Genomic DNA, 20,593 nt, shown 5'->3' with positions numbered 1-20,593 from the left:
GAGAAACGGAGGCATTGGAAATCAGGGAGCAGTCTGTGATGGACAGAACAGTGTAATCACTGGCATCGTGATAATTCAGAGTCTTTGAGGTTAGATTTAGCCCGCTTTGCAATGGCCTTAGATATGTGAACAGTGGCATTATCTTTCCAGGCCAGAGCAAAGCAAAAAAGATGGACAGCAAGAATCATAAAAACCTTCACAGCGTGAGAATTAGGAAAAGGACGGTCAGAGAGGGAAGGCAGAATGGAAAGGCAGACACGCTCTTGGTCTGACATGTTGGGAGGAAGCAGTCTGTCTGTCTGTCTCGATGGTGGCTGGTCGGTTTGATTGGTTTGAGGGCTGCAGCTTTTTTGCACGGGACCGGAAGTCAGGTGGAGCCTTCATCAGGTGTGAAGTACGTACCCAAGGTTTGGCCCCTTGTGCTGTGGCAGCCACGTGGTGGTCAAGAGTTCTTGGTAGGTTCCTTGCCATGAATCTCACTTTTGCAAAAGCGTCAGAGTAAAACAATAACTGTCTGTCAATGACAAAAGAACTTAAAAATGCCCAGTGCTAAAGATCTGATGAGAGTTCATTATAATGGAATTGACAAGGAAATTTGGTTATTTCTGTGATTGACAGACAATATTTTAAGATAACCAGAATTATGACTGATAACCTTATACCAAGACATATCAGATTTCTAGGAATTTCACACAATTTCTAGAACACTTAATTATATTAAGTGTTATTAAAATACAAATAACCCAAGAAGATTTATCATCACTTAGTTGGCAACGCTTCCCATGTAACTGAACAATAAACCTAAGCAGTGTAACATCTTCAGAAGGTAAGAGACAAATCCTCTGAAATCTGATTTAGAACATGGGGGCACAAATGTACTACAGTGTACAAGGCATTTGTGTCAGACAGGGCAAGGAGAGTTATGATCGGAGAAAGGTAAAAATAAGGCACTGAGAGACCGGGCTGCAAAAGTTTAACACTGTAGCTGACATCGAAGGGACTTCAGCTGTTGCTTAAGGTGGCACCAAGGATGATTGATAGAAGGAAAATCAGGTTACAGGAAGGACCGGGGAGTCTCCAACCTTACAGACAGATCGGAGTTTTAAATGACAAATACAGCGTCTGAAAGGTTACCTCGCTTGGCAATTGCCTGGAAGACACGGGCAACCCGGAGAGAAAACAGATAAGTGGAGGAGTCTGGTTAACTTCCCCTATCATGATTTCCACAGTAAAGAGAACAGTGCGGAAATCAAGTTAAGTTACACAGGCCTGGCCCGTTGTCTTGGGATAGCTGTCTATCTATGTCCGAGGTTGTCTGCTTCTGGTGCCGGGAGATCTTAAGTGTGAGATCACCTGTGGCTTTGCTGGTTCATTCTGGTCCTGTTACTCCTTTCAGGTGGGCCGGATGCCTTCAAATTTAGCTGTGCAGGAACTGGCGAGCAGTACCAGAAAAGATCCTTTCCAAGGAGGGAGGCAGGAGTCCTTTAGTTGGGGTCTTTTCCAGTGGCTGTATTCTCCAGGAAGTAGGTCATGAGGGGTGTCAGTGTCAGGCTGTAATACGCTTTTTAACCTGTAGGAGGAATAGAGAATAGGTGACTAGCCATTTTTTTAATAGGTCCTGTTGGGCAATTTGAGGGTCACAGTATGGAGACTGAAGCAGATGCATGGGTCTGCCAGGTACTGTTTCCTCGGGAGTGAGCTTAGGTTTTTCAAAAGGCAAGGACCTTAGATGCAAAAGGACCAGTGACAGCACCTTGGTCAAAGTCTCAGGAAATTTTCCTAATTGGGTTTTAATGATGTCATTAGTCTTTTCTCCGAGTCCTGAATGCAGCCTGTATAGCCTAAGAAGGACTCTCCAGGGTTCTCGGATTACCTGGCCAGTAAAATGAGTTCCTCAGTCACTATGCAGAAATGATGGGGGTGCCCCATATAGGGATGACGTTTTGAAGTAATTTCTTTGCTACAAAAGAGGCAGTTGCTTATCAACAGGAAAAAACTTCTACCCAGTGAGAAATTTGTTCCTGTGTTCTTAACAATTCTGTTTAGATTAGTCATGAAAATTTCTCGAGGCATTAAACAGCTAGCCAACATCTTAAGTTCTCTTCCTTGGTGACAAATTTTGTAACAGAGACTAACGTGAACTTATTTGACTAATAAACCCAGGTAGAATAAAAGTTGTACATATGCACTATATTTAACATACCTACTTTAATTAAACCAACAAACTTAAGTTAGCTTTTGTTTACTAAAGATTTTTCCTAGATCATGCGAACTTGAAAAACATTTGGGTTAAGTTGCTGTATTTCAGAGTTTTAGAATACTTAATTTGATAATCGCTTATTTTGCTTTAAGCCAATTAAATATGCTCTTTTGCAAATTAATTTTGGCAATACCAGAGGTAGAAAAACATTACAAACATACAATGTACATAGATAAACATACAGACAGATGCAGAGATCGTAAAGCTTTTGTTTTAAAATTTTACCTATGAGACAGGTACAATAATGCAAAACTTACTAGTTTATAGAAGAACACTTTTATCCAAATCCTGTTTCTGGAAGTTGGAGTAAGGTAGGGTTACCTGCTCAGATGGCTAACGCTTTTCATTACTATTTGTGGAGAAGACACTTAAGGTTTTTCATTCACCTAAGCTCCAAATAGCCTTCCCCATCTTTTTTTCCTTCTGGTGAGAATTACCTGCCTGAAGTAATTACCTGCCTGAAGTTTGTGTTTCTAAGAGCTGGCCTAGGTAAGAATTCTCGGAGGAGACCAGGTGGAACATTCACAACTCAAAGGCACAGGAGAAAAAATGGAACTTCGTCCAGGAAGGACTTTTCTTTCTTAAATCCAGGTATTTTACAATGTCTGCAAGCCTGTTGAGATGAAGAAGGGATGTCTGGGGATTGACAGAAAGGACAGGTGAGCTTTGAACTGCCTCTAGAGCTGCATCTCTGTGCTTGTAAAGACTAGGTCTGTAAGACAAGGACAGTCGGGGAATTGGGTTGCAACGTGAATGACATCGTAGCCCATCCAACTACATTATCTTCTATTTGCTTCTTTAGATCAGAGAGAAGATCTTCAACTAAGATGGAATTCAAGAGATTCCTACGCTCTAGATTTAGAGCTTTGTCTTTGAAATGTTTTTCTTTCCCTCTGGGTACATAGCTTCATTTTGACTTAGGGGACAAAGCCTTTAAAAAGTTCCTAACGGGCTCTGTATATCAGCGTCCAGCAGTTTGGCCAACTTCTGACCATAGAGCTACTTAAACAATCCTTTTAAATATCTTGTCAGGGGGACAAACAGTAAATATTCCTGGCCCTATTGAAAGACCCCATGAATGCAAGAGGCATTCCCAATGAGGGTGCAAAGGACACCACTCTCCCAAGCTCCAGAGCCACTCCCAAAGATGACCAAAAGAAGGAAAGACTTAGTTCCCCTGAGGGCTGGGCACTAATCCACCAATGTAAGGTGCAACTTACATTCCTGTTATATCTGCCCAACCTGACGGTCGCCGAGCCAAGTTCTCAGGACACAAAATGAGACAAACAAGAAGGCAACAGCTGTCCCTGGGAGAGAAAAGATCAACCAATGGGTCTGGATTTGGAAAGGAAGGGACATGAACGTTTTACCTTTCTCTCAACTGGGCACTGCAAACAGAGATTCAGGAGAGCTGACTCTGGTCAGAATTCTCACCCCTTCCAGCTTCTGCCAGATTTACCAGGATCCCATCTGCAGGCTCTGGAACAACTGGGGTTTAGAGAGTATAGCTCCACTAATCTACCAGAATTTGGCAAGGTTTTCCATTAATTTTAGTTTCCCCTTGGCTGTTGAAGGGAATAACTGGTAGCAGTTACAGGAGAATCCATGGAGTCCCATCAACCCTGGGAGAGCCCAAATGGGGGTCCTTCTTTGAGGGCAGATAGGGGGTGTTCGTAAGGCCACCAACTTGATGACCTTGTTTACAGTCACGCGGTCTCTTCAAAGTGGGGAGACAGTGCAGACGGAGGAGAGTATAATGAGGCAAGGTGGAGAGAGGGGAGAGTAGGAGTTAACATCAGTCTTACAGTCTTATTTTGGGCATCTCTTGTATCTTTGCTTTATTATCCTTTTGCAATGAATCTTTCAGTGAAGCTATTTGGGAAGTTTGAAGCCTTCTGGAGGCTTCCTCACGCCAATTAAAATAGGTATCCCATTCCACTTGTTTGATTTGGGAGCCTTTGCTTTCAGGTGCACTTCTAAAGTGAACAATCTTGGCTAACTGGAACATTCCTCATGGTGACCATTGCCATTTTAGTTTGTCTTCAGTAAGATTGGTCCTTGTGTATGCAGACAGACCAAAAAAATTTTTAACACTGAAGTGCTGTGGGTGGTTCCTAAGGCCGGGGTGGGGGGCACCCTTAAAGCATTTAGATGAGTGGGATCCCATTTGCGGAGTTTTTCCTAGAATGAAGAAAATATTCTCTATAGCCTAAGGCGTGAGCTTAGGGCTGGGACTTGGGTTTTGTTTGACAGTTTACCTTTCACAGGATACTTCTCTGTCCTGGTGGACAGCCTTTGCCCATGACCGGGGTCTCATTACATGGACTTTTCCTGCAGGTGGCCAGTGACCTGTTGTGACCCTTGCTTGGCTGTGACCACCCTATCCTTACCCGGGAGCCTTGGGCTTTGGAGACAGTTGTCTCTCGTTAGGTGTTTGACCCATGCCCTCCAATTTTTGTTTTAGTTTTGCTCTCAGGAAAACTACACGTTTGAATGTGAACCAAGTGCATTCTAATTCAGAAACCAAAAGGGTACTCACCAGAAGGACAATGTGTCCTTGCCCAAGTCCTGAATCAAGTCGGACAGACCAACCACAAGGAGGGAGCCTGAAATCAGAAGTCGCCTTCGGATCCCATGGCTGCCACCCCTGTCCAAAAAACAAGTTCAAGTTTAAAGATCTTGTTGGCTTCATTCATCAAGTTGCAACCCAGTTCCTTATGGAATTAGAAACTGTCCTTGTCTTACAAACCTAGTCCTTACAAGAACAGAAATGCAGCTCTAGAAGCAATTCAAAGCCTACCTATCCTTTTTCTTATCAATCCCCAAACATCCCTTCTTCACCTCAGAAGGCTTGCAGACATTGTAAAAGACTGGATTTAGGAAAGTAAAGTCCTTCTTGGAGGAACTCCCATTCTTTTCCTGTGCTTTTGAGTTGTGAATATTCCACCTGGTCTCCTCCAGGAACTCTTACCTAGGCCAGCTCTTAGAAACGCAAACTTCAGGGAGATAATTTTTAACCAGAAGGAAAAAAGAAAAGCAAGGCTCTTTGGAACTTAGGTGAATGAAAAACCTTAAGTGTCTTCTCCACACTGAGCATGTAACCTTCATTGAGTCCAGCTTCCAGAAACAGGATTTGGATTCTACTGTTCTTTTACAAACTAGCGGGTTTTGCATGGTCGCACCGGCCTCGTGGCTGCGGGCAGCACGGAGCTTGCATGCTCTCTCCATCTCTGCCTCTACTTCCTGTTCCTGGCGGTCACATCCTCGGGAGGAAGTGGACAGCCCTGTAGTGTGAAAGCTGCTTGGCCTTGCTCGGGCATTTGCCCATCTCTGACCAGTGACGGGTTAGAGGACTCTAACTGGCCCCCCCCGGGCCACTTGGCCACCCTCAGTGAGGGTAGGGCAGACACCCTGGTGGGAACCACCACCAGGACGACGCAGAGTTAGGGAGGGACTGTCCCCCAATGAACAGCGTATGTCCACCGTGGGATCCAACCACCTTTTGCCACGAAAAGACTCTCAATCCCTCAGGCACGATGGCACAGGTCAGTTTTATCAGGGTGGAGAGAGAGTTTGCAGGGTGGGTAGGACGGAATCAGCTACTTACCACTGGAAGACAGTGACAGACGGGCAGGGCCAGTTCCGGAATTAGGGCCTCGATGTTACCTTGCTTCTGAAGCCACCTTTAAGTGTATTAACCCCAGTATATATTTCAGGGGTTCCAGGCACAGGACTCTCTTTAAAGGCCATGGTATGCTCACAGAGGCCTTGGGTTTTCCAGCGTTGATGGGTTTTTTAAAAGCCAGATGAGAAACCTTCACGAAATCCAGAATGCCTTCATCCACTTGTTCCTAGAGAAATCAGCGAATCAAACAGAAAAATGGCGATGATGGCTTATTCTCAGTCATAAACTGGTTCACGAGGTTGTCCTGAAGACGCTCTTGAAACCTGCTTTCCTTTGAGTCTCTTCCTGCCACCCGTCCCCAGCCATAACCGTAGCACAGGGCATGGGGAGATCAGCGGCAGGGGAGGAAATCATCTTCTGACATTTATGGAAAGTCCTGATGCTGTTTCCAGATAGGTATTTCTACCCCCAAAACGGCGTGTGCTCTGGGGAGGCCAAACTTGAAAACCCAGCTTGAACAAACCCACACCTACTAACTCAGAGGCACAGACCCGTGTCCCTCACAGGAATGCTATTCCAAAAACCGAAGGCTGTGGTTAAAGGCCTACAGGTTTCATCCCTTTAGGAATCAGCACCAATGAACACTCAGAGGTTACTAGGAGCAGAAGCTCAAAACAAAGGAAGAGCACAGGTGGTAATCCAGGCCTCTCTGCAGCTGTTCCTGCACAGGGCCCCGAGGTCAGCCATGCCCATGTCAGGGGCTGCGTGCGGCCCGCAGGGCAGGGAGAGGAAGGTAGGACCCCATCTCCTCAGGCCGCATGGCTGATTAACCAGCGTCTGGGCACCTCCTGGGCAAATTCCAGCCCATTCCTAGATTCAGTGAGATAAAGTGTGATCTTTAGCCCTCAAAGAGCTAGTTCAGGATCAGTGGGGAGGGGCCGTTTTCCCTAATAATGATGCCTAGTAACGATCATGGGCATCAGCATATCCATGTGATTGCTTCTTGATACGCAAAGACCACAGCTGGCCCTTGAACAACACAGATTGGAGCTGCACAGGTCCACTTATACTCAGGTTTTTCCCAACAAATACAGTCGGCTGGCCCTCCGATCCACTGATGAGGAACCCACCGATACGAAGGGCCAACTGTACTGCACCAGTTTGTATCAGGGACTTGCTCATCCTCGGACTTTGGTATCCAGGGGGGGCTCTTGGACCCAATTCCCTGCAGATACCAAGGGACGACTGTGCCCGACCTGCGTCGTGACGCACAGCTGCAAGTCTGTTTTTTACAAAGTCTTTTCTATACACTTTTCTATATACTTTCAATACTTTTTTTGATAATCACACAACAATACATGTTATTTCAAATAAACAGCACTAAGACTCCATTCAAAATATCACCTCAGTTTCCCTACAGGGAAACCTGCCATTTCGCATGTGCTTCCAGGACAGAATAAAAATCTGGTGGACGCTGGTTACACCTGGGATCTCAGGGAGGACAAAGCAAGCAAGTGTTCTGAGAAAAAAAAGAATCCTGAGGCCTCCAGCCGGAGGGGTTCTGGGCCTTGGCCGCATGGGAGAGTCATGTGGGGGGATCTGAAAGCTCCGGACACTCAAGCACAGCCCAGACCAATTAAACCTGCATCTCCACGGTGGGTGTTTTGGGGGTTCCCGGGTGAGTCCCACATGCAGCCGAGCCCGAGGACCACTGCCTTAAGTGTTAGCTCCGTTTCCCTCCACACACGTACAAGGCTTAGGTCCCCTGGGTGTGAATGTTCTCCAGTCTGCGCGAGCCTGCTGTGCTCTCAGCACTGCCGCAGGCCTGGTTCCTTATGAACGGGGAAGACGAGTGATCATTATCGGCCCCTATGGACACGTACTTCTGAACGCAGACTGCCAAGTGACGTTCCCCCCTAACTGTCTCCTCTCGCCCTTGGACTCCCTGCAGGAGCTACAATGATAGCTGTTTCCTGGATCCCTCCCTCTATCCAGAACTAGCTGATGTCCAGTGGTACGGGCAAGAAAAAGCCAAGCCCGGGACCCTCGTGTGAGCCAGCCGGCCTCAATCTGGCCGCCTCGACGCCATTCTGAGATCACCTCACTGCCTCTCATTTGCCTTACCCAGACGCAGTGTCACCTGCACCAGCTTCGGCCCTCAGCACTTTTCTTCTCCTGTCTCCGCGTCCCCCTCACCCTCCAAAAACCTGACTGGGGAGACATTCTGGAAGGTTCCGGTCCCACTGTGTGTCCCCTGGCTCCCTTGCCCAGAGAGCCAGGCACCAATCCTCAATGGCACCTTGGTGGCTCCCCCCTGCCGTGACAGCCCCCTGGCCAGGAACCATCAGGGAAGCTGGCTGGCCTGGACTCCTGTGGACTAGTGGCATTGGTGGAAACCAGGAGAGGGGACTTAAGTACAGGGTGATCCAGAAGGACTGTGAAAGCTGGGGCCCACCTGGAGGCCCACCAAGCACTCGGTGAAGACCATGCCCCGTGGGAGTATTCAGCGGACAGCTGAAATACTTCCTGGGAGGAGTGACTGTTGCGGGAGCAGGAAGAACAGAAACAGAAGCTGGACACGTCAGAGATGCATCCACGGATCACAGTCAGTTATGCTGCCAAAGATTTTAAAAAATTAAAAACTAAAAACACACAAAAAATTAAGAGGGGCCAAGAGGAAGACGTTCTTTCTGCAATGAAATCTCTTTTAAATCCTCAACTGCTACTGCGTCCCACACGTGAAAGTCAACCATCTGTAACGTGTGCCCCTCACCCCTCTCCCTTAACATGCCACCTCCCTCTCCATCGAGAGCCTGAAAACTAACCCAATGTGATGGTCACGTCGGGGGACCCCTGGCTGGCATTGCTGACTTGGATCTCCATGAGTCTGGACCCCAAGGAGAACAGACCCACGGGGAGTAGCGGAGTGTCCGCTTAGCCCCAGCCTGCATGGGGGGTTCAGCCCAAGACACAAAGCTGCTTTCCTTTGGGGATTTGTAGGAAACGTAAGGTGATGGTTGCCAAAAGTGGTTCTCTCTCATTAAAACAACCAGTAAAAGTGTATCCTGTTTTTTTCTCACAAGGTGTTTCATTTGATCTTTCATGGGAAGCCAAGGGAAAAAGCACATTGCGATCCATTCAAGTGTTTAACTGTCGTAGCCCATTTTCTGTTTGTTAGCACTTGTGTGACAAAGAGTTCAGATCCAATGGCACCCGGTTACCAACGTGTCACTTCTTGCAAGAACCCAACTATGCCCTTAGGTAGGAAGACTGTACTCACATGTCTACTAGCTGGCAGGCAGAGCAGGGTTGAAAAAATGTATCAGCTCCCAGGGGGCCCATATGCCTACGACATCAGCTACCTTGATGTGTCCCGATGGTCTGCAGGGACCAAAAAAGGAAGAGAGAAGAAAGGTGTGTGGGAGCTGCACGTTTACATGTGTTTTGAGCTATGCTTAACACACAACTGGAAAGCCATCAATCTTCAAAGGCCTCAAAAATACTTTTATAATACTAACAAGTGCACACTCGTAGTTGGGTTATTTCAAATGGCACAAACACGGTCTCCACAGAGGTGGGATGCTGTGCTTATTGGCGCAAGTGGCGGGGCGGGGGGGGGAATTTCTTTTCTCACTTGTAATGACTTCCTACTGGAAAGGCAGTGGACAGCCAGAGACAGGAGCTGGGGTGGGGTAGATTTGTGGGCAAGCAGAGTTGAAGTTAGCTTTAGCGTAACAAGAAAAAGCTTTGTTTTTTATGTATATGTAATCCAAGAATAAACAATAGACTCTACCAGACCCAGAGGGTAAGAATGGACACTTACCACTGGTTAAAATGAAATATCAGTAAATACCCACGGTGCTCCCCCTGCTGCAGCTTGAAGAGCACTGTGGGATTCCTCTGGGGGCTCACAGCAGGCTGGGGCCAGGCTGGACGGTTCAGGGCCGGGGTTCCCTGGCTCTGTGCACGGCTGGGTTGGTGATATCAGCTTGCGGAAGGGATTAATATTCACAGATCGCTTTAGGGGTAAACCCTGCAGGGTAAATAAAATTGGTTATGATGATATTAAACGATTCTGGGGATTGACACGGGGAGGGGTGTTGCTCTTATTTTGATGGTCAGAGCTACAAACAGCAGGTTTTTCTTTCCCCATTCGGAAACATTCTGTATTGGGCCAGATTCTTTCTCCCAAAAGAAGATGCATGAATAATCAAACTGAACTCTGTCCCAGAGGAAAAGTCAAAAGGGAAATAGATGAGGTGACAAGGTTACATACTGCGGATGATACAACAGGGATAGTAGTTTGAAATCAAGTCGGAAGTCAGTCGGATAAATTTTTAGCCCAGTTGGGTTACAAAGACTGAGAGACGAAAATTCTTTCTAAACACTTGGGTGTGGGATTCGGGGGGCAGAAAGGAAAGGAGGCAGGATAGCGGGGCAGAATTACAGTTCAGGCAAACAGTATGATGGTCTGGTAGTAAAGACGGAGATTGAGTAAAACAGGTTTTACTGTTGAGCTGCGTTCAGTTCCTACAGGATGTACATAAAAATGCTGGTCCTTTGAGACTGACGTGGTTAATGATCAGTGTGGTGGGAAACGATATAGTTACTGTACACAAGCACTGGCAAGCTCCTTATATACCCCTATTTCTTTAAAGCAAATTAAGATGAAATATGAAACCCCTGGTCTGATATAAAGCCCCTATAGGAGTCTGGATACGTATAAGAAACTGCCTGTTTAGCCAGAAGGCTGGTGAAAACACCTACGTCAGACTTTGTTGTGAGACAGGTGGGTTTTTTTAATTTGATCATATGCAGGTGAGTGTTGAAACCGTTCAAATTCCAAGTTGTTTTCATTCGGTATTAGTTTAGTTCTACATATAGCAAACCCCATCCAGGTGCTATCAGATGACCAGTTACTGCTTAATTAACTAGGTGTAAAGTTTTACATATACATTAATGTCAATAGTTTATTACAAGTCGTGTAAAATGGACTCTAGTTTAATAATGGGGAAGAAAGGATTAGGTTGCTCCTGAAACTGATTTGTAGAGCATGTAAAATGACTTTACTGGATTCTGTTCAACTGTAATCAATGACAAAGATGTATGTTGTAGACAAAGTTGCAGAATTAAAAAGAAATCTGCTTTTAATTTATTCTTTTTGTATTAAGAATTTGTATAGTACCTTTACATTTTGCAAAACAGTGTTGTCAACACTTATTAAAGCATTTTCAAAATGAAAAGATCTCAGTTGCCTCTTGGACATTCTGTTTGTTTCTAAGTGATAAACACGCATGCTCCAGGGATCTCTCATTCAGTTGCCTGTGCCCCATCGGGCTCCTTTTTTAAAGTCAGTCTATATAGACGATATTCTCAGTGGCTTACTCCATCATGTAGACAAGCTTGGTTTGTTTAGTAGAGGCTAATTCCCTCTTATTCTAGTTTCCTTTTTTAATTATACAAATATATTGTTACGTATTCCTCCTACTACAAAAAGGATTTGAGATGAGAGGTCAGCCCTTGTTAGGATGCTATTTTAGTATCTGTATCACTGCTCGTGACAAATAGTTACCTGTGTGCAGTATGTGCTAGGCTGGGTACTGTTCCCACAGGACAGTGCCACGTGGAAGAAACACCGAGGGCATCTGGGCTCTGGAGGTCGTTGTCCTTAGTCTCTGTCCCCTGTGGTCCCTGGTTCTGTGTAGGACAAAAAGGGCCAACTGTGGAGACAGGCAGGAAGCTCAGGCTCTTTACTACCACTGCTGTTCGTACCACAGCTCAAACTCTTGTCACCCACCCTCTAAATCCTATCACCAAAGCAACAGCCCGCTGGGCCTGCAGGCACAAAAAGCCCACACTGATGGGCAAATCGGGGACTGGCTTACTTCAGCGGAGCTTTTGCTGCAACTACATCCCTGGCCCCCTAACCCACACTGCATCTCTTCACTAGCATGAAACTAGAAATCTGGCAGCCAAGAGCATCCCGGGATGGAAAGCCTTGCTGAAGCATTTGCCACCAGTGTGGGTTAACCCCTGCCAAAAATGGAAACAAGCCATTGAGAACCTGAAGCACATCTGGAAGCAGGCCCATCAGGACAGCATCTTATACTTCCTAAGCCTGTCCTTGGCAAAGCAGCGAGGGCCTCTGTACCGAGGTGATCAACACTGATTGCAAACAAATAGGATCTTCTGTTAAGCCTTTTCCATGTAAATATGTCGCCGCTCAGGAAAGAAATCTATATCCTTTTAAGCTCTATCACGTGAAAGCAGCTGGCCCACAGGACGCTGGGACATTCCCGTTTCTTTCCCACTCCCTCCTACCTTTCACCACCCATACACACACACACACACACACACACACACACACACACGCACGCACGCGAGCACTCCCCTTACGTTGTGTCAACAAGGCAATTCCAAACAGTCATTATTTTGGTTATTAAGGAACACAGTAAATACCTGATTGCCGTTGAAAGCACTAGAAACAGCCAGGCCTCTCCTTACTTACTCCCAGAATACCAGTTCAAAAAGGCTCAGACACAAAATTCTCTCTAAAAAGAGGAATATCAGAGAGCCCCTGATGTGGGCTAGCAAGCAGGCAGGGGTCCACTGTTGAAGCCAGTCATTCACTCCATATTGTGTGATGGGTCCAGGTCTTCAAAACCTTACATTCTTGTGGACTAAACAAACAGGCACACGACCACGACATAAGGGGAAATGAGGTCACCAGCATTAAACAGATAGAAGGAAGAGAGTAAAATGAGCCCCATGGATAAGAGGTCAGCAAGTGTGTAAATGGGATCCCTCACTCATCTCTCATTCAAGGAGCTGCCTGGTCAGAGATGGCAGAGAAAAGGTGAAAGGACGTGCAGTGGTATAACCTCTCTGCCTTGCACAAAATCACACCCCCAGCACAGTCACTATCTGTTCAGGTAACAGCTGAAGGACCTGGGCTGCAATTCAGGAGTATAAACAGTGGGCAGGTTAGCCGATAGGGCCCGTGTGCGTGCAATTGCACCAAGATTTTTTTTTTAAATCAGAAAACCCCATTTTTCTGTCCATACATTTTTATCCCCACAGAAGAGTAGGTTCCTTTTGTTTTTCACTCATTCATCCATTTTCTATCAAACCCCCTCCAATCATGCTTCCATTCCTCCCACTCTACCAAAACCTCTCTTGTCAAGGTCAAGGATGCCTCCCCACAAGGCCAAATCCGATGGTTAATCCTCTGTTCGCGTGCTATGTGACTTACCAGTAGCAATGGGCACAGCTGGTCCCTGTCACGTCCTTCATGGAAACACTCTTGCCACTGGAATCCAGGACAGCGTGTCCTCCAGGTTTTCCTCCTTATCACAGTCAGGGCTCCTCCTGCCAGTCTCCTTGAGGGTTTTCTTCATCTGCCCGAGGTCTGGGTGCCAGAGTGCCCCAGAGCTCAGTTCAAGGCCTCCTCTTTACCATCCACAGTCACTTCCTGTAGCTCTCATCTTGTCCATGGTTCTAAGTGTCTTATGCTGAGGACACCTGTGTTTCTCCCAGTACCCTGACCTCAGCTCTAAAACTGGTACAATCCTCCAGCCCACTCAACAGCTCCACATGGATGTCTAACGTGCTAACACATCCAGACTGAATCTCTGACGTTCCCTCCAAACCTGCTCCATTAATGACCTTCCTCAGCTGAGTCAGAGGCAACTCCAATCTTCCAGGGCTCAGGCCAAAACCCCTGGAATCAACCATGATGACTTTCTTTCTCATCTCATGGTCAACCACATGGATGTGAAATCCCTGCCCTTAGAAGATATATATCCTCCTGGGAGTAGAAGGAGGCGGGGGAAAATGAAAGCAAATTAACATGGCACATTAGAAGACGTGTCATGAGGACAGTATTGGGTAAGCAAGGTCGGTCAGCGGAAGATCTAGCCCATGACAGGAGGAGCAACCCCTTCTCCTCCAAGTAAGGTAAGAACAGGTGGTGAGTGTGGGAAACAGACCTGAAGCTTTGCCTCCATACTCAACCCGGTGTGAGAAAAGACAGGTGAGGCCATCCTCCAGGTGAGACAGGAAAGGAGGGCAGGGTCGGGCTGGAGCAGAGTCACAGGTGAGAACAGCCCCGAGAGGAGAGGAGGTGGAGAACGCCCTCCAGGCATCACTTGGGGCCCAGGTGACACCCGATGCTTGGCATGTGAACTCCCTCCAGTGGCACCTGCTAGTGGGCGCGGGAGGGGACAGATGGAACGTGCCAGGCCCAGGCTGTGTAGTGCAGTGTGGCCGGAGGACAACAGGGCAGGAGAGTAGACGGTCCTGGTGATTAAGTGAAGTGGTGACAATGGGATCTAGATGGACTACACAGCAAAGCAAAGCCAAGAAGGTGACGATGCAGTAGCAGAGAGCAGAAGACTGAGTGGACAGAAGGTCTTGAAGAGACTGAGGAAGAGCAGAGTGGGAATGAAGGAGACAGGACTGCACGACCGGACAGGAGGTGAGATACCCGTTTCTCCATCGTCTTAGTTCTCCACGCTTGGGGTGAATCCCAGGATCTAGGAGCAAAGGCCACACGTGCCAGTGGGAAGCCAATCTGAGCTGGGGGTGCCGGGAGAGGACCCGGCCTCATTCCCCCTCACGCAGGAACTGCAAATCCGGCTGCCTGTTCAATCAGGAGGCCAAGACCATGCCAGTTATTTTAACAGAAAGGGTTGAATATCAAGGGTTGTTAACAGGATACTGAAGAGGTGACAGAGATGATAACCAAGGGAAGCAGCCAGCACCCTCAGGGCTGGGGAACAGAGAAGGGACTTTGAAAACCTAGAAGCGGAGCTGGGAGTCAAACCTCTGAGGCGTGGACACCGCGCAGCTGGTACCGGTGCCTCGGGACTTGGCAGGACCTCACGGAGCCGGGATACAAATGTCTGAAAGGGGCACCGGGCTGACGGCGCTGCAATTTTCGAGGCAAAGCTGGTTCTATGAAAGTGTGGCAATCCTGCAGGCCAGGACCACCTCCTCCAGGAATGAACTGTCACTGCTGGGCTGCGACCCGCAGCTGGGCCACCACCGTCAGGGACAGGAAGCAAACATCGAGGAACAGGCCCCTTCTTCCCTCCTCGGGGTTCCCATCTCCCTTGTGGCCCACCATCGGTAGAACCCAACAGAAAGCCAGTCACCAAAGGAGAAAGGTGGTTAGCAGGGTCTCATCCCGAAGCAGGGCGTGGCAGGTGCCACGGGAGAGGCAAGCACAATTTTTTATAATTTTGCAAAAAACACATGTACCCTTTCAGCCCACGTTAGCATAATGTGAGTTACTGTTCTAGAAGGGACCGTGGTGATAACAGGTAGAAGCAATATCAAGATACTTTCCCCCGGGACTTCCCGGGTGGCGCAGTGGTTAAGAATCCACCTGCCGATGCAGGGGACACGGGTTCCAGCCCTGGTCCGGGAAGATCCCACATGCCGCGGAGCAACTAAGCCCGTGCACCACAACTACTGAGCCTGCGCTCTAGAGCCCACGAGCCACAACTGCTGAGCCCGTGTGCACAACTACTGAAGCCCATGTGCCTAGAACCCGTGCTCTGCAACGAAAAGACACCGCAATGAGAAGCCCGCACACCACAACGAGAAGCCGCCCCCGCTCGCCACAACTAGAGAAAGCCCACACGCAGCAACGAAGACCCAACGCAGCCAAAAACAAATTAATTAATTTTGAAAAAAAGATACTTTCCCCCCAAATGAAAGCACAATCGTGCATTTTCTCAAACACCTTTCCCATCCGTAGAGGTTTTCAGGAGTGTACTCCTCTCAGTCATTTCTAAGGCTAAGGGAGATGTGGCAGCAACACGAGAGAACAAGAGCTAGATGCCTCTGTCCAACGGAGTGACAAGAATCTCCACCACAGGCCAGACCTCTGTCTGCTCTGAAGCCTGGCTGTCTCTGAACTGCCTTTAACGTCCGTTTGGTTCATGGCTTTTCTGCAGTTGAAATGACCTGGTGCCGATATCCAGAGCTCATTCCCGTTAACAGTTACACTTACGTGTATCATACATAGTAGGATGTGGACGTGGCAGAGTCAGGTCTTGCTCCCGTTGGGGCAGACGGGACCTCAGGGCACCGGGACACACTTGCTACACACCTCAATGGTTCTGAAAGCTGAGACATCTGAGTAACGCATATATTGCTTAGGGACTGAATTCTGCAGAGTATATGGAAACACAACGGCAGGAGCTTACCCAATACTGTCCTCACAGAACATGAGGCCCAGAGGAAGGCAGCTGTGATGGTTAATTTTATGGGTCAACTTGACTGCGAGTCGGGTGCCCAGATGTCTGGTTAAACGTTACTCTGGGTGTATCTGTGAGGGTGTTTGTGGAGGAGATGAACATCTGAATCGGTGGACTGAGTAAAAGATTGCTCTCCAGTGTGGACGGGCCTCATCCAATCTGTCGAGGGCCTGAACAGAACAAGAGGTGGGGTAAGGGAGAAGCTGCTCTCTCTGCCTGACCGTGGAGCTGGAACGCTGGTCCTCTCCCTCCCTCAAAGTGGGACTTCCCATAGGCTCTCCTGGATCTCCAGCCTTTGGTTTCAGACTGGAATTTACACCACTGGCTCTCCTGTTTGCAGACAGCAGATCATGGGACTTCTCAGCCTCCATAATCAAAGGAATCAATTCCATATAAACAATTTCCTTGTAGGTCTGTTTCTCTGGAGAACCCTAATACAGTGGTTCAAGGTTTGCACAACGATGCCCACGATGCCATTAAAGAACTGACTCCACCATCTCTAGCATGGGTCTCCCACCATCAAGACTGCAGGATGGCTGCAAAGCACTGAAGCATCATGACCACTTTTTAGGAAAGAAGAGAGAAAGGGCGACATTTTTGTTAACTAAGTCTATACTAAGTCTATCTCTTTTTTTTTTTTCTTTTTTAGAAAAGCAACAGGTTTCCTGGAAGTCCCACCCAAAAGACTTCTATCCATATTTATTGGCAGAACCTGTCACAAAACCAACTCTAACTTTAAAGGGTCCCAGGAGAGCAAGTAGCTTTTACTGTGCTCACTGCAGCTCTGCACAAAGTAGGGCTCTGTTGGCAAAGGAGGAGAATGAAAACAGGGTAAGCAGCTGGCAGTGTCCACACCATACATATACGGCCCATAAACTTGCAGACCTAAAGAAGAAAAATACAAACCAAGTCTTAATGAAACAGTAATCTCATAAAACTATACAGTTTGACAAAAGTACAAAAACTCACACGACTTCCTCTTCTCTCAAATCCCACACTCAGGCACGCCACTATGAAAAGGTTATGTTATTTAAGATTCACATGATTTTTTATAAAATCTATCTGGCAAAGATAGCTGACAAAGGTTATGCCTGAGCTACTTACAAGATTATTTCCCCTATGCATAGAAAACCCTGCATAAAGGCAAGCCACAGGGTGGGAGTATTTGTATTATATATATCTAACATAGGACTCATAGCCAGACTATATAAAGAACTATTGTATCTACGTACCACATCCTCTTTTTCCATTTGTCTGTCGATGGGCATTTAGGTTGCTTCCATGACCTGGCTATTGTAAATACTGCTGCAGTGAACATTGGGGTGCATGTGTCTTTTTGAATTATGGTTTCCTCTGGGTATATGCCCAGGAGTGGGATTGCTGGGTCATATGGTAATTCTATTTTTAGTTTCTTAAGGAACCTCCATACTGTTCTCCATAGTGGCTGTATCAATATACATTCCCACCAACAGTGCAAGAGGGTTCCCTTTTCTCCACACCCTCTCCAGCATTCATTGTTTGTAGACTTTCTGATGATTCCCATTCTAACTGGTGTGAGGTGACACCTCATGGTAGTTTTGATTTGCAGTTCTCTAATAATTAGTGATGTTGAGCAGCTTTTCATGTGCTTCTTGGCCATGTGTATGTCTTCTTTGGAGAAATGTCTATTTAGGTCTTCTGCCCATTTTTTGCTTGGGTTGTTTTTTTGATATTGAGCTGCATGAGCTGCTTGTATATATTTTGGAGATTAATCCTTTGTCAGTTGCTTCGTTTGCAAATATTTTCTCCCACTCTGAGGGTTGTCTTTGCGTCTTGTTTACGGTTTCCTTTGCTGTGCAAAAGCTTTTAAGTTTCATTAGGCCCCATTTGTTTACTTTTGTTTTTATTTCCATTACTCTAGGAGGTGGATCAAAAAAGATCTTGCCGTGATTTATGTCAAAGAGTGTTCTTCCTATGTTTTCCTCTAGGAGTTTTATAGTGTCCAGTCTAATACATTTTGAGTTTATTTTTGTGCATGGTGTTAGGGAATGTTCTAATTTCATTCTTTTACATGTAGCTGTCCAGTTTTCCCAACACCACTTACTGAAGAGACTGTCTTTTCTCCATTGTATATTCTTGCCTCCTTTGTCATAGATTAGTTGACCGTAGGTGCATGGGTTTATCTCTGGGCTTTCTATCCTGTTCCATTGATCTTTGTAGAGATGTGGATGGACCTAGAGACTGTCATACAGAGTGAAGTCAGACAGAAAGAGAAAAAAAAATATCATATATTAAAGCATATATGTGGAACCTAGAAAAATGGTACAGATGAACCGGTTTGCAGGGCAGAAATTGAGACACAGATGTAGAGAACAAACGTATGGACACCAAGGGGGGAAAGTGGCGGGGCAGGCCGGGTTGTTGGTGGTGGGATGAATTGGGAGATTGGGATTGACATGTATACACTAATATGTATAAAATAGATAATAAGAACCTGCTAGATAAAAAACAAATAAAATAAAATTCAAAAAGAAAACAGGGGCTCCCCTGGTGGCGCAGTGGTTGAGAGTCCGCCTGCCAATGCAGGGGACATGGGTTCGTGCCCCGGTCCAGGAAGATCCCACATGCCGCGGAGCAGCTGGGCCCGTGAGCCATGGCCGCTAAGCCTGCACGTCCGGAGCCTGTGCTCCGCAACGGGAGAGGCCACAACAGTGACAGGCCCGCGTACTGCAAAAAGAAAAGAAAACAAAAAAAAAAAGAAAACAAAACAAGCCAACTAACTCATCCAGGGAATGGCTACTAATGGGTACCAGGTTTCTCTTTGGGGTGATGAAAATGTCCTGATGAAAATCAGGACCATGGCTCTGACTAGAATGAGGCGCGAAGAGATTTCTGGGGCATTAATAACATTATCTTTCCTGACTTGGATGCTAGTTACTTTGGGAGATGTTCACTTTGAAAAAAGTTATGATATGGTACTCTTCTGATTTATGCACTTTTCTGTATATGTTACATTTCAATAAAAAAATTTACAATAAAGGAAATGTAATCTAGCCCTCTCAGGAAATAATCTTCAAAGGGCTAAACAAACCTTCAATGGGTAACTGATTAATAATACCTGACTCCTGCTATCTCTGCCCCAACCTTAACTCATGCTTTTAAACAACCTCTTACTTACTTTACAGTATCTTATTTATTCTTGCTGTACACAGAGTACAGCCAGCCCAAGGTTGTACCTATCTTTACTGCCAAATTTCTTACAGAAGGATTATATGAGGCTTGTCCTGGTGCTTCTTCTATGGCCAAGTCTCCCCATTTGAATAAGAATTATTACTTCAAAAGTATTTAACATTTGAAGTACTTGAGGTTTTATCATCTGCTAAATTTCACATTAACCTTGAGAGCTAAGTGGTCTCTCTCTTTGTATTAAAACAATAAAAAAGAAGTAGAGTCCTGTTGCCCTGAATTTATCCACCAGGTCATTTCATTCCATAACTGATAACTCCTTTTAATCTGTGGTTTTCAAACTGCTGGTCACAACATATTAATGAGCTGTGAGCCACTTGAGAGGGTCACCACCAGCATGTTTTTTTTTAAATAAGAAACACAACAGAAAAGAAAACATAAGAACGTACCGCACATGGTATGGTCAGTGCTTCTGTTACATATGCACATACGCAAGGAATACTGGGTGTCCACACACTTGTTACTGTTGTGTGTGAGTTGTGGTCAAAACGTTTCAAAGCTACAACTTTAATCCTCCCACTTCACAGGATGGCAGAATCTCGAAACCAGGCTCCGACGACAACACTCATGGTTTATGGTGTCTCCTAAGCCTCAGGGGAAGGGCAGTTGGAGAGCAAAGGCAATTTGGTTTCGGCAAGCTGTAAAATCTGGGCGTGCAGAGGGCAAGGAGAGCCAGTGACTGGACTGTGGTGGCAGGAAGCTCGGTGACTGCATGTGTGATCACCAACGACGCTCAGGAAGCAGCTCAAACCTTCTTAGCTGCCGTCCGTGGTCAAAGCAGTGTGTTCACCTTGAATGCTGTGAGAAGGCTGACAATTATTTCAAAGCTGGCGCTTAAGGACAGAGAGGACAGACTAAACAAAAGGAAGTGGCCTAGTTAAACAGAGTAACCATTACCATCAACACAAGGAGTAGTCTGGACAAGCTGCGTAAGAGTTCGTGGAAAAATAATAACCAATGCTTTCACGAGAAACTGTTCTGGTAAATGTAAAAAACACTTTTTCTAAATGAGCGTGGTCCCAGAATCCTGAACGGGCTCGGCGCACACCACAGCTGCCGCCGCCCACACTGCACTCCCCCAGTTGGTCCACACCACCAGAACTTATTTTTAAATTTCAAAAGATTTTAAGGTTACTGTTAACCATTCCAGGACTACTGCGTAGTTAAAACTCAGCCAATCCAACTGCAGAGTGTGTGATGAAAACCAGTTGCCGTGAT

The 20,593-nt window shown here is 46.5% G+C and overlaps 1 protein-coding gene and 1 long non-coding RNA gene across 18 annotated transcripts in view; one reads left to right on the top strand and one right to left on the bottom strand.

Moving 5' to 3' along the window:
• Positions 1-7,975, top strand: part of FRMD4A (FERM domain containing 4A) — a gene marked incomplete at its 3' end in the record, with an annotated part of 767,390 nt that extends 759,415 nt beyond the window's left edge. For all 15 annotated transcript variants that reach the window (XM_079914365.1, XM_079914366.1, XM_079914358.1 and 12 more), the window contains one exon: positions 7,837-7,975. In XM_079914365.1, the coding sequence (XP_079770491.1) occupies positions 7,837-7,939 (103 nt within the window). The remainder of the gene's footprint in view (positions 1-7,836) is intronic.
• Positions 1,460-20,593, bottom strand: LOC307182819. Of its 3 annotated transcripts, none has more exons than XR_013827268.1 (7): positions 19,765-20,593; positions 17,383-18,370; positions 13,138-17,035; positions 11,458-11,582; positions 4,800-9,918; positions 3,481-3,567; positions 1,470-1,570 (listed from the first exon to the last, which is right to left on the bottom strand). It is a non-coding gene; the product is annotated as an uncharacterized lncRNA (long non-coding RNA). The 3 variants fall into 3 exon arrangements; XR_013827269.1 differs by lacking the exon at positions 1,470-1,570 and having other exon boundaries at positions 3,508-3,567; positions 4,800-4,907; positions 5,868-9,918; XR_013827267.1 differs by lacking the exon at positions 3,481-3,567 and having other exon boundaries at positions 1,460-1,570.

This window comes from Stenella coeruleoalba (genome assembly GCF_951394435.1).
Source record: "Stenella coeruleoalba genome assembly, chromosome: 2".
Lineage (NCBI taxonomy): Eukaryota > Metazoa > Chordata > Mammalia > Artiodactyla > Delphinidae > Stenella > Stenella coeruleoalba.
This window is presented reverse-complemented; position numbering and strand designations above follow the sequence as displayed.